General features: G+C 41.9%; 1 protein-coding gene across 1 annotated transcript in view; it reads left to right on the top strand.

Moving 5' to 3' along the window:
• LOC130917300 (sodium- and chloride-dependent GABA transporter 2-like) overlaps positions 1-17,305 on the top strand; it is a 43,668-nt gene that overhangs the window by 23,234 nt on the left and 3,129 nt on the right. Inside the window, exons 9-13 of the mRNA XM_057838553.1 lie at positions 2,928-3,052; positions 4,520-4,632; positions 4,698-4,835; positions 5,175-5,277; positions 16,758-16,858. Coding sequence (XP_057694536.1) covers positions 2,928-3,052; positions 4,520-4,632; positions 4,698-4,835; positions 5,175-5,277; positions 16,758-16,858 — 580 coding nt within the window. The remainder of the gene's footprint in view (positions 1-2,927; positions 3,053-4,519; positions 4,633-4,697; positions 4,836-5,174; positions 5,278-16,757; positions 16,859-17,305) is intronic.

Consider the following 17,305-nt stretch of genomic DNA (forward strand, 5'->3'; position numbering starts at 1 on the left):
GAGGCCCCGGGGTCGACCCAGGACACGCTGGACAGACTATGTCGCTCGGCTGGCCTGGGAAGGCCTTGGAATCCCGCTGGAGGAACTGGCTGAAGTGGCTGGGGAGAGGGAAGTCTGGGCTTCCCTGCTAAAGCTGCTGCCCCCGCGACCTGACCCCAGACTAAGCGGAAGATAATGGATGGTAAATGGATGGATGGATGGATGGATGGATGGACGGACGGACGGATGGATCGATGGATGGATGGATCGATGGATGGACGGTGGCAATTTAAACTTGTAAGCAAAACCAAGTGTACCCAAAACAAACAGAACTCATCCAGACATCACAAGGACAGATAATCTTAACGACATGGAGCTGGTCGATTGGCCACTGGGTGCCCTGGCCAAGATCTTACAATGCGGCCAAAACCTGGACAACGCGCCTGCCTGGATCGAATCAACTGAATAAACTAACCACTGAATTATGAACTAATCTACTGGATCTAATCAACATAACGAGCACATGGACACGATCGACATGGACTATTGGGAAAATGAACAATCAAGGGGGATGGTTAAATTACAAAAAAAAAGAACCTTGTACTACGCAATCTGGATGTCACGATATTTTCTGCGTCCTATGGTATACTGAGGGCGGGTCTCAATAAGCTTCGGCTTCTGCCGTCTGCCCTTTTCTTTTCGGGTTGAATTAATTCTAAACATATATAAATGCTGTATGTTGTTGGATTGGTCATGCCTGAAGGGAAAATAAACAAAGAAAGAAAAATATGATAAATGTAACAGCTTCAAGGTTTTTCAAATGAACATTCTGTGAAAAATAAGAGAACAACTTCAGCTGAAGTTATGGAAAAAACATTAGTTTTTTGGATCAAGTTCAAATGCAAGTACAAAGTGAATATAAGGCACTTATTCTGTCCTCAATGTGTTTGGGTACACAAATCGACAGATTGAGAACAAATCAGGCTCTAAAGAGAAGTCACATGCAGGAGTGAAGTTGAATTGACTTTACTGTGGTCACCTTTCTCTTGACAAGAGCACTGATACTTTTTGCTGTAAAACTAAAAACAACAAAACATTGTGTGTAATAATGTAACCACATTTTACCACAAATGCAAACAAAACAAAATGGGGCCTATACACATCTCCACTATACTGCACAATGCTCATGAATATAAAACAAAGGAAGAAGATAACTTACAAGCGATGCTTGTATAAGACACAACGTGGTGAGACTTCCATTCGACTGTCCATTTGGCTCTCTCTATTCACAATGATTTTGTGCCGACATTTGATTACGTCAGCAGAAAGTGCTGGAACCTTTCAAAACTGATTACGGCAGCAGGGGGTGTCAGAACACCAGACACACAGGTAGGTAATTAGTGGACATGTCAGCACTGCCAAATGCTTATTGGCCCACAACCAATAATGAAAAACCGATGTCGATATTATCCAATTTCATTTTAAAATGCAAATATTTTCGGCTACCCGATAATATCAGACAACTCTAGTTTTCGTGATAAATTTAGTGATTGTCCAGCCTCAGTAACATGCTGGTTGCTGAGGTTGTTGTGTAAAATTGAAGTGCCAGTGTCAATTTTTTCTCTCACATTTGTGGAAACCCAAGATTCACAGGCAGTCGGATTTAGGCCACGTTCATACTGCAGGTCTTAATGCACAAATCCGATTTTTTCGTGTTTTTCCGACTCAAGTGAGGCATTAACTTGACGGTCTGAACGGGACAAGTCGCATAGAACTGGACCATTTCAAATCCGATCTGGGTCACTTTTGTATGTGGTTTAAATCCAATCTGGGTCACATTTTTCCAAAACGTCGCAGCTGTCTGAACTGGCAAGTCTCCCAAATCCGAATTCATGCAGCAATTACGTTTTCAAAGAGCAAGAGACACGGCGCGCTACGGTAGCGGTGCAGCTGTCTGTTAACGCCTAGCTTGCCTTGATCACGGCTTTTGGGGAAGGGTCGGGCTTGGCATCAGTCATAAAAAAATAAAACTGGGTTGAGGATAAGCCTGAAAATGATCGGTTGTCTCTCTGCTCTATATGAGCAATTTTTGAAGATTGCTTACACGGCCGAGAGTCTGGGCAAATTGCCCGTATGTGTGTGTGTGACATGCATGGACAGTGCGTGCATGCTACTGATCCACAGAAACTTTGAATCTAAACCTAAACCGGGATTATTTATGTCTGTTATTTGTGTCCTTTTTTTTTTGGAAATCAAAATATGATCGCCCTGGAATGACGGATGACAGCCAGCATGTGTAGTCATTTGTTTTGATGCTTCTGCGCATGCGGGTCTTCTTGCTCAGCGCGTTTTGGACTGCGAATTAGTGCGCATGCGTATTACTTGAACGGTGTCAATGGACAAAGGCAGTCTGAACGGGCATGCCAAAAAAACAGATATGACAAAAATTCGGATTTGTGCATTAAGATCTGCAGTATGAACGTAGCCTTACTCACAACCTCTCTGAAATTAAATCCCATTCATAAATGGTTGAAATGTTATTGAATCTGAGATTTTTTTCCTTCTGGATTTTACCAAACCAGGGTCACTGTAATTAATTACACTGTGCCGAGTGAAATTTTTTTCACTCGATGAGGGTCTTCATCATGTATAATACACCATTTTCAGTATATATCATGCCGACGTAAGAAATAATGTAGGCCATATCTTGATGATCGAGAATAGGTTTCGCTTTCAACTGCTACAGCATTTTGATAAATCGGCTTCATGGACAAGAAGTTGTTTTCTAACAAGCCTCTGTCCACAAAGTCTTAATGTACCATTTTTTCAAATATTTTTCTGGGAATGAAGTAGGACCTGATCTAATCTGCTACATGTTCATATCAATTGGGAAAGGCTTTCAATAGTGGGAACCATTTGCTCAGAAAAGATGTGCTTTTGTGTTCCAGGGACAGCTTTTGGTTGTGCTCATTGAACAGTTGTACTAGTATGGTTGCTGGCTTTGCTGTCTTCTCGGTGCTGGGATTCATGGCTCACGAGCAAGGCGTTCCTATCGCAGACGTGGCCGAGTCAGGTACGGTGAACCCCTACTTAAGTCAAAGTTCAGCATTCACAAAGCTGTCTAGGCTGGGGAGACTATATGTCATCACTGTGGCTCGACATTGGATAAAGTGGAAACAGATCGATGGCTGGATACTATGTTAATATACAGTAATTGCAAATTTCAATAGAGATAGCCTTTGTAAAATATTATATCAAAAATATCAATATTTAAACATTTCAAAAAAAAGACACACCTTAAATATTTATTGTATTATTGTATATTTTCACTTCGTTTAAGAAAACTGGGATACCATAGTTCAAAAACCCATTTGATAAAGAAAAAAACAGATCGGTTGTGGATTACACACTCCAAAAATTTGTTAAAAACAACTGTCAAAAATAAATCAACAAACATTGTCGTGCAAATAAAAAATGTGTTTGACACTCTTTATTTGTGTTATAACTAGAGATGTCCCGATCGATCGGGATATCGATCGGGTCCTATCACGTCATTTTCAAAGTATCGGAATCGGCAAAAAAATATCGGCCGTGCCTTTTTTTAATATATATATATTTTTTAATTAAATCGTTTTCTAATTGTATTTAACGTTACAGACATAATATGTTACACTCATCCAGAGTCTTTAGTTAAGGCTTAAGGTAGGGTTATCAAATTTATCCCGATAACGGCGGCAATTAATTTTTTAAAAAAATGTGTCACGTTATAACACTCAACGCAATTAATGCGTGCGCTGCACGACCCTCTCACTCATTGTCGCTCAAACTGTAATGACGCCGTCTTACCCATATAGAGAGGTAAAAGGCAGTGCAAAATGAGTCGAGTGAATTTTGGCAGCCTTTGGAGCCTTTTTTTAATTGGCTAAAGCCTAGCAATCCTTCTCCCTATGATTAGAAATATCACGGGAAGCAATGTGGGGAAGCAAGGTGGCAATTGATCTTTGTCTTAACACCTTAAGTTGTTTCCCAACGCAGAGAAGATACTGTATATCAATTGGTAGCACTACGCACAGTCATGGGTCCACTTCCCATCATGCATTTGGGATGGCTACAGTATCATTTACTGAAATCTCAACAAATACACTAGATGGCAAAATTTAGTCACAATATACAAAGTCACAAGTCTTTCTATCCGTGGATCCCTCTCACAGAAAGAATGTTAATAATGTAAATGCCATCTTGAGGATTTATTGTCGTAATAAACAAATACAGTACTTAAGTACTGTATGATGAATGTATATATTCGTCCGAGTTTTATTCATTTTTTTCTTAATGCATTGCCAAAATGTATATGATCGAGAAAAATTATCGGGAATAATTGGAATTGAATTGGGAGCAAAAAAAAAAGCAATCGGATCGGGAAATATCAGGATCGGCAGATACTCAAACTAAAACGATCGGGATCGGATCAGGAGCAAAAAAACATGATCGGAACAACCCTAGTTATAACTATGGTGCTGCACTTGGATTGCGGATGCAGGTCTCGGATTGGCATTCATTGCATACCCCCTGGCAGTGGCCATGATGCCGTGGCCTCAAGTGTGGTCAATCTGCTTCTTCGTCATGCTGATCCTCCTGGGACTAGATACAGAGGTCAGACATACATCTTTAGACTCCTTTTTGCTCGAAGTAATTTTATGGCTTTGCTCTCTCTGCAGTTTGTTTGCATTGAGGTGGTGATGACGTCCGTCTCGGACATATTTCCCAAAGTAATGCGTCAGGCAGGCAAGCGGGAATGGTTCCTTCTGCTCTTCTGCCTCACATGTTTCTTTTTGCAGCTCGTCATGATCACTGAGGTCAGATTATTGTCTCATACTCATTATGAATCTGTCTATGACATTAAGACTTTTAAAAAAATAGCATGGTGCTAGCTTATTATGATGAAAATACATTTTTACCTCCCCTGTACAGTATCTCACAAACACAAGTATGCCCATCAAGAAATGGCACTTTACAACAATGTGAAGTCAAGTGTACAGCTTGTAGATCCCTCTATAATAATAAATAAATTACAATACTCACATTGGACACTTTATGAGCTGAACAGGTGTACTGGATAAAGAGTGAATCAGTTATGATGTGATTTACTTATTCTGGCAAAGAGTAGCAGTAATTCTCCCCGATGTCATCCTTAGGGAGGGATGTACTACTTCCAGATTTTTGACTACTACGCCTGCAATGGGGCCTGCATCCTCTTTCTCTGTGTGTTTGAAAGCTTGGCAATGGGCTGGATTTTTGGTAGGTGTTTGTCTGTGGTATCTTGGGTATATATATATATATATATATATATATATATATATATATATATATATATATATATATATAATATATATATATACGAGCGGTAATTAATTTTTTTAATTAATCCCGTTAAATATTTGACGCAATTAATGCACAAATGCCCCGCTCAACCATATTAAAAGGACAGCAAAGTGAAAGGTGTACTTGTTGTGTTTTTCGGAGTTTTGCCGCACTCTGCTGGCGCTTGGGTGCGACTGATTTTATAGGCTTCAGCACCTATTTGCATTGTCTAAGTAATTATTGACATCAACAATGGCGGGCTACTAGTTTATTTTTTGATTGAAAATTTTACAAATTTTATTAAAACGAAAACATGAAGATAACTTGTACTAGTTATTATCTTTTATTTATTTTCTATAAATTTTTTATAAATATTTATATATTTTATTTATTTATTTATTTATATATATAAGTCTTTCTATCCATGGATCGCTTTAACAGAATGTTAATAATGCCATCTTGTTGATTTATTGTTATAATAAAGAAATACAGTACTTATGTACCGTATGTTGAATGTATATATCCATCTCAGTCTTATCTTTCCATTCCAACAATAATTAACAGAAAAATATGGCATATTTTATAGATGGTTTGAATTGCGATTAATTGCGATTAATTAATTTTTGAGCTGTAATTAACTCGATTAAAATTTTTAATCGTTTGACACCCCTAATATATATATATATATATATATATATATATATATATATATATATATATATATATATATATATATATACACATACATATATATACTCACTGGCCACTCACTGGTCACTGAACCACTCCATATATATAGCAGTTCTTCGTGGCATAGATTCAACAAGGTACTGGAAGCATTCCTCAGAGAGTTTGGTCCATATTGACATGATGGCATCACACAGTTGGTGCAGATTTGTCGGCAGCACATCCATGATGCGAATCTCCCGTTCCACCACATCCCAAAGATGCTCTATTGGATTGAGATCTGGTGACTGTGGAGGCCATTTGAGTACAGTGAACCCATTGTCATTATACTGCTCCCCTTGTGTGTGTAAGCGGACACAAGTTTGCAGCAAGCCAAACTCCATTCAAAAATGAACGCGGGACTCAGGAAGTAGCGTCCAAGCTCCAAGTGCTTTTATTTAGCTGCACGGTCACATCAAAAAATGAACCCAGGTGAAAAGACGATGCCTTCGAAGGCGCAAACAACACGACAAGCTTAGGATAGCGTGAGCACAATAAACAATGCTGCCCAGCTCTCGTCAAACGGCGGACTGACGAAATGACTACACACACGGCCGCCGTGCTACTTCCTTCCTGTCGGACGGCTTTCAAAATAAAAGCAGGAACGAAAAATGTACATCGCGAAATGAAGGGGAGAACACTCCCCGCCTGGCATATGTAAAGATGCCACACAAATTGAATTAACTTAGCTGAAGTTACATTGGCAAACTATAACATATGCACACATATAGTCTCTTTTACGTTTTGAGAAGAAGAATGACCTCTGAAACAGGCCTAAAGAAAGTCTTACTTGAACCTTGCTTGGCCACTTTAAGCTCCAACTTACGAACTCGTCCGTCACCACTAGGAAAGACGTTGGTGACCACAGCCATTGGCCAGTCATTTCTTGCGGCAGTGTTGTCTTTCAGCAGAACGACGTCGCCAGTTGAGATGTTGGGGTGGGATTCTTGCCACTTGTTCCTGACTTGAAGCGTCTGCAGATACTCTTTCTTTCAACGATTCCAGAACTGGTCTGCAAGGCTTTGCACCTGCCTCCATTGCTGTTTGTAGAGATCCTTCTCTGAGAATTTTCCTGGTGGAGGTGGGATGCTGCCTTTCTGGGTAAGAAGCATCATAGGGCTGAGTATCTGAGTTGAGTCTGGATCCGTAGAAACAGGAATCAAGGGTCTTGAATTGATGATCGCTGTTACCTCCATCATTAAAGTACACAGCACTTCGTGGGTTAAGCGAGCGCTGCCTGTGCGTATCTGCATTCCATCCAAGATTCTCCGAGCCACACCTATCATGCGCTCCCATGCGCCACCCATGTGTGATGAGTGTGGTGGATTGAAGTTCCAGGTGCAACCTTGACTGCTGACATACTTTTGTACTCTTGCCTCTTGGATGACCTTGTAGAACTGTAGTTCATTGCAGGCTCCGACGAAATTGGTTCCACAATCTGAATGTAGCTGTTTCGAAGGGCCACGTACTGCGAAGAATCGGCGAAGCGAGTTGATGCAGCTTGAAGTGTCCATACTTTCAATGACTTCGATATGCACAGCGCGTGTACAGAGACATGTGAAAAGTATCGCCCAGCGCTTGCTGGTAGCCTAGCCCCCTCTTGTACCCCGTGATGTTATGTTCCAGGGACCAAAAACATCCAAACCAGTGTAGGTAAAGGGCGGTGCGGTGCTTAAGCGTTCCATCGGTAAGTCTGCCATTTTTTGACACTCTATCTCTCCATCGTAGTTTACGGCATACAACACATTGATGGATGATGCTGCTGATGTATCTTTTTCCAGCTACTAACCATATTCCAGCAGCTCTGACAGCTCCCTCTGTAAATGTACCACCTTGGTGCTGTACTTGTTCGTGGTAGTGCCATATGAATCATGTGGACACGTGGTGTTTAGCAGGAAGGATGATTGGGTTCTTCTCTGAATGACTCAAGTTTGCTTGCTGTAGCCTACCTCCTACCCGGAGTAGATGGTCTTTGTCCAGGAAAGGGTTTAGCCTAGCAAGAGAGCTTTGCTTGGGGACGACATGCCTTTTGGAGAGCATGTCTATTTCTTCTAAGTAGGTTGCATTTTGGACAGATCGAATGATTATATTTGTCACTTTAGCCAGTTCGTGGGCTGTGCGGGGTTTCGCACACCAGTGCCAGCCGCTGCAATCACCGCTGGTGGGCTGGATCGGACGGGACTTGAATGACTGGACCACGTGGATAAGAGCAGCAACTGCTCTTCGAAGAAAAATCCAAGTAGAAAATCTTTCGTACCTCTTGATGTTGAACTGCATGTCTGTTGTGCTAGTAGTGAAGCTTGACACTTGTGGCCGGAGTTCTGGATCAGCATCTGCATTGATCAGTTCAAATCCACTTTTTTGCACACAGGAAGCGTCTTTTGAGTCATACAGGAATGCTGCTCCTGTAAACCAGTTGGTATGGACCAGCTGAGAAGCTCTAACAGATCTGAATGCATGTCCGGCAGGATTATTTGCTGTGGAGACATATTTCCACTGGTTTGGTTGTGAGGATTGTCGTATTCTTTGTTTTCTGTTGTGGACGTACACGTAGAATCTTTTGGATTCGTTATGTATATAGCCAAGTACCACCTTGCTGTCACAGTAGAATGTCACCTCATCTGCCTCGAAGTCGATCTCGTCAGTGATGAGTTCAGCCATCTCGACAGCTAGCACGGCTGCACATAATTCTAATCTGGGTATGGTAGGCTTGGAAAGCGGTGCTAGCTTTGCTTTTCCAAAGATGAAGCCGACGTTTATCTTGCCGCTTTCATCAGTTGTTCTCAGATATGCTACAGGACCAATTGCCTGAGTGGAAGCGTCTGAGAAGATGCAAATCTCTTTTTTCTTGGCAGTTGGAAGAGAACTGACTGTGTAGGCGCGAGGGATGTGAAGCTGCTGTAGGTCTTTTCGCGAATCTTTCCATGCTTGCCATGCGCTGTGTTTGTACTGTGGAAGTGGCGCATCCCAGTCGGTTGTTTCTCCTGTCAGCTGACGGAGCAGGGCTCTCCTTTCTATTGTGACGAGGGCGACAAATCCCAGAGGATCGAACAGGCTGTTGATGGTTGAAAGAACTCCGCGACGTGTGAATGGCTTGTCATCGGCTGGCGTCTGGAAGGTGAACGTGTCGCTGCTGATTTCCCAGATTAAGCCAAGGCTACGTTGTGTGGGGCATCTTCACCACCGAATGCGAAGTCATGGATATTTTTTGCAATGTCCTCTGCCGGAAACGCTCTTAAGACTTATAGACTGTTGAACGAGATCTTGTGAAGCCTTAGGTTCGAGTCAGCGAGAGATGCTACCATTCTTTTCAACAGACTGATAGCGTCCTCTTCTGTCTGCAGTGAGATGAGCGCATCGTCCACATAGAACTCCCGTTCTATTGCTCGTCTGGTGTCTGAGCCATACTGTTGTTCACCTTTGATAGCCGCTCTTCTTAAACCATAGGTCGCCACGGCTGGTGAGGGACTATTCCCGAATACATGGACTCGCATTCTGCATTCGATGACATCTTTTTCAGGATTGTTGTCGCGGAACCAAAAGAATCGCAGGTAGTCTCTGTGGTCTTCTCTTACGACAAAACAATGAAACATATGTTGTATGTCGGCGGATACTGCAACACGTTCTTTCCTGAACCGTAGCAAGACGCCCAGGAGACTGTTGGCCAAGTACGGTCCTGAAAGAAGCATGTTATTGAGCGAGACACCATCCTGCTGTGCACTTGAGTCGAAAACCACCCTAATACGGTCTGGTTTTCTTGGATGGTAGACTCCAAACGTTGGTAGGTACCAGTGCTCCTTTCCTTTTGGCAGTGGTGGAGCGAGTTCTGCATGCTTTCTTTCAAACAAGTCCTGCATGCAGTGAACGAACTGTTCTTTCATTTTTGGTTTACGATCAAGTGTGCGCCTCAGTGAGTTGAAGCGGTTAAGCACTTGCTGTCTATTGTCAGGCAATAATGTTCTGAGAGCTTTAAAAGGTAGAGGTGCTACCCAGCTATTGGAATCATCTTGGAATACCTCTTTATCCATTGTGTGGAGGAAAATTTCGTCTTCTATTGAAAGAGCAAGCTTGTCGTCGCTTCTTGTCCTCTGGAAGACAGTCAGTCCTAGACTGTCGTGATCTGTTTTTTGACTGTAACTTCTCTGATAATCGTCGAATTGCAACGATGAGTCGGGTCCGACCATTTCTTTAAATTGGATGTGGCTTGTGCATGGCGTGAACAGCGATGGTCTGCCATTCTCGAGGACGTTTGTCTTGAAGCTGCAGACTGTGGGTTTGTGTACGTTTCCCAAGCACACGTCGCCTATCAAAACCCAGCCCAGATCCAACTTTTGAGCAAATGGTGCGTTGTCAGGACCGTTTATCTTTCGTCTGACTTTATGTACTTGGATAGCATCTCTGCCGAGGAGAAGAATTTGAGCTTGCTTGTCAAGAGGCGGGATCTCGTTGACGAGGTGTTTCAGGTGAGGATGATGAAGAGCGAGTTCAGGCGTCGGGATTTCGTCTCGATTGTTGGGAATGTCGTTTCACTCTATTAGCTCTGGAAGGGAAATGCTAACTCCCCCATTTGATGCTTGTATCTGTAGACCAGCAGCCTTTCTGCCTGAGCTCTTTTGTGCCAGCACAGGTCTTCAGCGAATATAGTGAAGTTATTCCTTGAATGTTGAACAACTCGAAAAGCTCGGATCTGGCCAATGATCTATTGCTTTGATCATCAAGCATTGCATACATTGTGACTGCGCGCTCTGGCCTTTTTGAGGGATACACTTTGACCAGGCATATTTTGGAACAAGATTTCCCCATAAGGTTGCCACCACATACCTCTGTGCACAGTGATTTTACATCAGGTTCTGGAACATCCTCCATTTCATCCTCCCCGCCATGCTCTGATGAAGGCTTTGATGGGGCAGGTCTCCACAGCGGTGGTCCAGGATGCAGGGCTGCAATATGGTTACTTCTGTTGCACTCTTCGCACTTGAGTTCCGCTTTGCAGTCACGGGCGATATGAGAAGATGATGAGCAGCACTTGAAGCAGATCCCTTGTTCTTTAAGATAGGCTTGGCGTTCTTCGATAGGTTTCAGTCTGAAGCCACGACACTTTTTTAGAGGATGGGGCTTGTTGTGGATGGCACAGTGTTTGGCAGGATCGGCCTTACTGTCGGTTGCAGTCTGAGGAGACGTGTTGGAAATGTTGGTCTTGTGAACGGACACGGGCACAGCAAAATTGGTGTATTTGTTAGTTGTTTTCCCATTACGGTTGGAGGGAGAAGCTAAAAGAGCGAAACTTGGATTGTTTCTAGTTTTGGCTTGTTGGCAGACAAATTGGGTGAAAAACGAAAATGGTGGGTAGGTTACATTGTAGTCTTCCTTGTACCTCGAACCTTGTATCAGCCATTTTTCTTGCAGGCTATATGGCAATTTTTCAACAATTGGGTTGACACCACGTGCCGTGTCCAGATAAGCTAGGCCTGGGAGTTAGCCATCTTGTTACGCTGTGAGTAGCTCCATTAAAAAATCTGCAAGCTCTCTTAACTTTAAATTGTCTTTATTTGACATCCGAGGAAAGCTGTCTAGCTTATTGAAAAGGGAGTTTTCTATGATCTCGGGAGCACTGTAACATTCGTCGAGTCGTTTCCAGGCCACTTGTAGTGCTGCCTCTGAATTTCCAACATGCACAGCTCTGAAACGCCTCACATATTCTGATGATTCTTTTCCAAGCCACTTCGATAGCAGGTCCAATTCTTCACTTGCAGTTAAATCCAGGTCTCTAATTGTGTTTAGAAAAGACGACCTCCATGCTAGGTAGTTTGCAGGTTGATCATTGAATTTGCACATACCGGTGCTCACCAGTTCTTTTCTGGCCAAATATTTTGCTATTTCCATCATTCCTGAAGCTGCTGAAGGTTGTGCAGATGACTCTCTGTTGTCGTGAGGTGTATTAAACCTTGTCTTCGTGCGTCCTTCATGATAATTAATTTCGTGGGAAGAACTTTCAGTTTTAACATTATGGTGCGCTTGATGCTTTTGCATTGATGAACTTTTTCCTTGAGGCACGTTAAATGTTGCCTGTTGTATCGTGGCTGGGAAGTGAATGTCAATTTTGTCTTGCGTGTTGGGGCTTCTTTCTAAGCCATGTTGAGGAACGCAGGACGTGTACTTTGTGTTGTTATCAGGAATTGGAGCGAAAGCTGAGCTCGACCTTAGCCTAGACTGCTGGTTCGAGTTGGACGATTGTTCAATAATATAGTCATTGACACGCTCTTGTGATATTGAGAAAGTTCTACTTTGAGCAGGCTGGCTCTCCTGTTCTGCTGCTGCTGCTTCCAATATTTCCGCTTGTGCAATAGCTGCTGCAGCTTCCTTCTCAAGATTAAATGCTTCTAACTTAGCCTCCACTTTGGCTTTATCAATTTTAATGGCAAGTTCCTTCTCGGCGAAAGAGGCACGTGCACGAGCAGCTTCTGCTAATGGCTCTCGCTTGTGCTGCGGCTAAGCTAACTGATTCTCTTGAAGAGCGTGATGAGCATGTATGCTGTGAGCCCATATCTGACATTGCATCTCTTTGTGATGATGGTCGAACATGTATGTCCTCCATAGCGCTTGTACTCACTGTTAGACATAGCTGTAGTGATGCTCAGGCCAGCTGCGTTCTCGTCTTTTCACTATACTGCTCCCCTTGTGTGTGTAAGCGGACACAAGTTCGCAGCAAGCCAAACTCCATTAAAAAATGAACGCGGGAGTCAGGAAGTAGCGTCCAAGCTCCAAGTGCTTTTATTTAGCTGCACGGTCACATCAAAAAATGAACCCAGGTGAAAAGACAATGCCTTTGAAGGCGCAAACAACACGACAAGCTTAGGATAGCGTGAGCACAATAAACAATGCTGCCCAGCTCTCGTCAAACGGCTGACTGACGAAATGACTGCAAACATGGCCGCCGCGCTACTTCCTTCCTGTCGGACGGCTGTCAAAATAAAAGCAGGAACGAAAAATGCACATCGCGAAATGAAGGGCAGAACAGTCATGTTCAAGAAACCAGTCTGAGATGATTCCAGCTTTATGACTTGGCGCATTATCCTGCTGAAAGTAGCCATCAGAAGTTGGGTATATTGTGGTCATAAAGGGATGGGCATGGTCACCAACAATACTCAGGTAGGCTGTGGCGTTCCAACGATGCTCAATTGGTACCAAGGGGCCCAAAGAGTGCCAAGAAAATATTCCCCACACCATTACACCACCACCACCAGCCTGAACCGTTGATACAAGGCAGGATGGATCCATGCTTTCATGTTGTTGATGCCATATTCTGACCCTACCATCCGAATGTCGCAGCAGAACTCAAGACTCAGCAGACCAGGCAACGTTTTTCCAATCTTCTATTGTCCAATTTCGATGAGCTTGTGAAAATTGTAGCCTCAGTTTCCTGTTCTTAGCTGAAAGGAGTGGTACCCGGCGTGGTCTTCTGCTGCTGTAGCCCATGTGTCCCAAAGTTCAACGTACTGTGCGTTCAGAGATGCTCTTCTGCCTACCTTGGTTGTAACGGGTGGTTATTTGAGTGTGATGGCCCCTGGCCGTTTAATAGTTAATTTTCTGAGACTCTTCCAGTCAGCTGATCTCCGCCTCCACCAGCTGGCCGCTTCCCCTCCCACTATGACGAAAGCTGATCGACGCAGGACGGACCGACGACATCGCCGCCACTGATTGGCCAAGAAAAAGGCGCCAAGTTTCATAAACCTGCCGCTGTCAACGCTCTATGAGGTCGCATTTGACAGCATTCTGCCGCGATCCTCCTCGCCAGCTGTTTGCTCGCCATTCACTCTCGTTTGCATTTGATCGCTACTTTGATACACTACTGCTTTTTCGGTGAAGTCTTTTGTGTTTATTCGTTAAGGATCGTTTGTGTTCACCACTGTAAATAAGAGCACTGAAGCAAGTAAGGGTAAGTCGCCATTTCTGTTCAACCCATTTTCACCTGTTTTGTATAGAGTAGGAAGTTAGGTTAGAAGCTGTCTTTTCTTTGTTCCTTTTACATGATCAGGGTTTAGTTAGCGGGTGCGGTTTAAGTGTAGTTCCTTTTGTTTGTTGTTTTGGCCTGGGCTTACCCTGAAGTCACGCTTCGTCGGCATTCTGTACATATTCATTGCGAGTTTGATTGTTGTGTAAATAAATTTGTTTCCACTCATACATTTGTGTGGCTTGTTTTATGTTACGCCCTTCGCGAGCTGTCCTTGGGACGTAACAGAGTCACTGTTGCCCTTTCTATCAGCTCGAACCAGTCTGGCCATTCTCCTCTGACATTAACAAGGCACTTCCGCCCACAGAACTGCCGCTCACTGGATATTTTTTCTTTTTCGGACCATTCTCTGTAAACCCTAGAGATGGTTGTGCGTGAAAATCCAGTAGATCAGCAGTTTCTGAAATACTCAGACCAGCCCTTCCGGCACCAACAACCATGCCACGTTCAAAGTCACTCAAATCACCAACTGTGTGATGCTATCAAGTCAATATGGACCAAACTCTCTGAGGAATGCTTCCAGCACCTTGTTGAATCTATGCCACGAAGAACTGCTATATATATGGAGTGGTTCAGTAAACAGTGAGTGGCCAGTGAATGTATATGTGTATATATATATATATATATATATATATATATATATATATATATATATATATATATATATATATATATATATATATATATATATGTATGTATAATATATATGTATGGCGGAAAACACTCAGGTGACTTGAAGTTCCGCTCTGAGACCCTCAATTTGGCCAACTTTCAAAATGTCCAAAATGCATGTGTGATACATCATTGGGAAGCTTAAAATCTCAATTTTCTTGGGGAACAAAAATTTTGAACAGGAAAGCATTTTTTAAAAAAAATTTTAACAGCAAAACCTTAATTGGGGGCGAGAACACACGAGAGCAGAATTAAAGACACCACGATTTTACCGAGATATTATCGTGTACTTACCTTGTTTCGATCCAAAAAATCCATGTCGCATGTATCACCGAGTGTCAAGACACAGCTGTGAATGGCCACAGCCGGATTTTGGGTGAAACATGGTGATACAGTATAACAAGGGTCGCTATGCAGAAATCGCAGACAACAAGGAGTGGTTGAGATTTTCTTTTTCATATAGTTACCCGTTTAAACGTTATTTTTCAATTTTTTTTTGTTTAGATCAATTATTTATCATCTAACATATCGGGGAAAATGCGACAGTAACAAAAAAAATACAATTAGACGATAGTTATGAGGTAGATATCCTGGACTTTTTTACAGACGCCAAATTTTTCATTGTGATGTAATTCGTTTAAAAGTTTAAAATATGCGAGTGAATAATTTTTTACAGTCGTTTTTTTTTTTTTTTCTTTCTTAAACTAAAATTTAGACAAAAATGACAGACATTTTGAATAATAAATATAATTACTTACCTTCTTTTTATGGCTAGGTTGAAACAAAAGCAGTTGCGCGACGTCTGTAAACGGGGGTTTTCAGGGCAAAACGGACAAATTAAAAATAGTTCTGAGGCTTAGTGCGCCATGAATCTGCTATGGCAGCATATAGACATACAGTATATACTGGACTGTCTCAGAAAATTAGAATACACAATATTCTAATTTTTTGAGACAGTCCTGTGTATATATACAGGACTGTCTCAGGAAATAAGAATACACAATATTCTAATTTCCTGAGACAGTCTTGCTGTCTCAGAAAATTAGAATACACAATATTCTAATTTTTTGAGACAGTCCTGTGTATATATACAGGACTGTCTCAGGAAATTAGAATACACAATATTCTAATTTCCTGAGACAGTCCTGTATATATACACAGGACTGTCTCAAAAAATTAGAATATTGTGTATTCTAATTTCCTGAGACAGTCCAGTATGTACATATATGTATATGTATATGACATAAAGGTTGCCATAGGGGGGGGGGGGCAAGCCTCCTAAAACCACCGACATGCAAAGAAGACTCCTTTTGGCACAGCTATACCTATAATACAGCTACGCAATAATCTACATAATAAAACACAACAGGTTTTACACATGAATTACACTACTGCATTTCACTTACTGTAACAAGGCATACATGAGAAACTGATTTTCATTCAAAATTGTATTTTTTCAATCATGTGCAAAATAACAGGAAAAACACCGGTAATCACAACCTCCATTTCCTAATTTTTCGTTTTCCCTCATTTCCTGACATGTAAATGCAATTTGAAATGCACTTTATTAGGCTTGTTGTTAACACTTCTGGCTGTAAATCTAACATATTTCTTCTTGGAGATGTGTGTGTGGCAGTTTTTTTTTTGTTTTTTTTTTAAACATGGTGTTTTGACAGTTGCACTTATATTTTCCGGATGAAAGCACTGTTCCGGCGCATTTTCACCCGTGGTTATGTGCTTATTTTTATGGTGCTTAATGTCTTCCCGGCAAAAAGGATCGAGTCAAACTGACTTAACAGGCATAACTTTAACATTTTTGTTAGTATGATTTGTTTAGAACAGTTTGGTTTTTTGCATGATATGAGCAGTGAACAGTGATAGTTGGCTATAGCAACTCCCCTTGATTGTCAAACTGACAATATACTGCTTGAAAGTTTTTATAGAAGTTCTAGCATTGGCATTAGCTATCATGTGCTGTTGTATTAACTGAGTTTCTCCATGAATTAAGGTGCAGAGCGACTGTGCGGCATCATAGCTGACATGACAGGACAGCGTGCAAATGCGTACTTTAAAATCTGCTGGCGCTTCCTGACTCCATTTGTTTCACTGGTAAGTGTGATTCTAGTTAGGTGTATACAGAATATATCATATATATTCACCCCCTTGGATCTTTTTCCCCTTTTTTGCATTTATAAATCTTTCATGGTTTAAAGAATTTGGCGTTTTTAACACAAAAATGTGTTGGAATTTTTTTTTAATGCCAAAGTGAAAACAGATTTCAACAGAGTAATGTCAATGAAATAAAAATATATCAATGAAAACAATCGTTTGCAAAAATATTCAAGTATGGATTTCGTAGATTCATCTTTGGCTGCAATCCCAGCAGTGAGTCTGTGTGGATAAGTCTCAATCAGTCTTGTACATCTGCCCACTGCAATTTGGCTCCATTCTTCTTTGCAAAACTGTTCAAACTCTGTCATTGCATTGGTATCCGGCATGAACAGCTCTTTACAAGTCCAGCCACAAATTTTCTATATGACTGAGGTCTGGGCTTTG

This window comes from Corythoichthys intestinalis, chromosome 6 (assembly GCF_030265065.1).
Source record: "Corythoichthys intestinalis isolate RoL2023-P3 chromosome 6, ASM3026506v1, whole genome shotgun sequence".
Lineage (NCBI taxonomy): Eukaryota > Metazoa > Chordata > Actinopteri > Syngnathiformes > Syngnathidae > Corythoichthys > Corythoichthys intestinalis.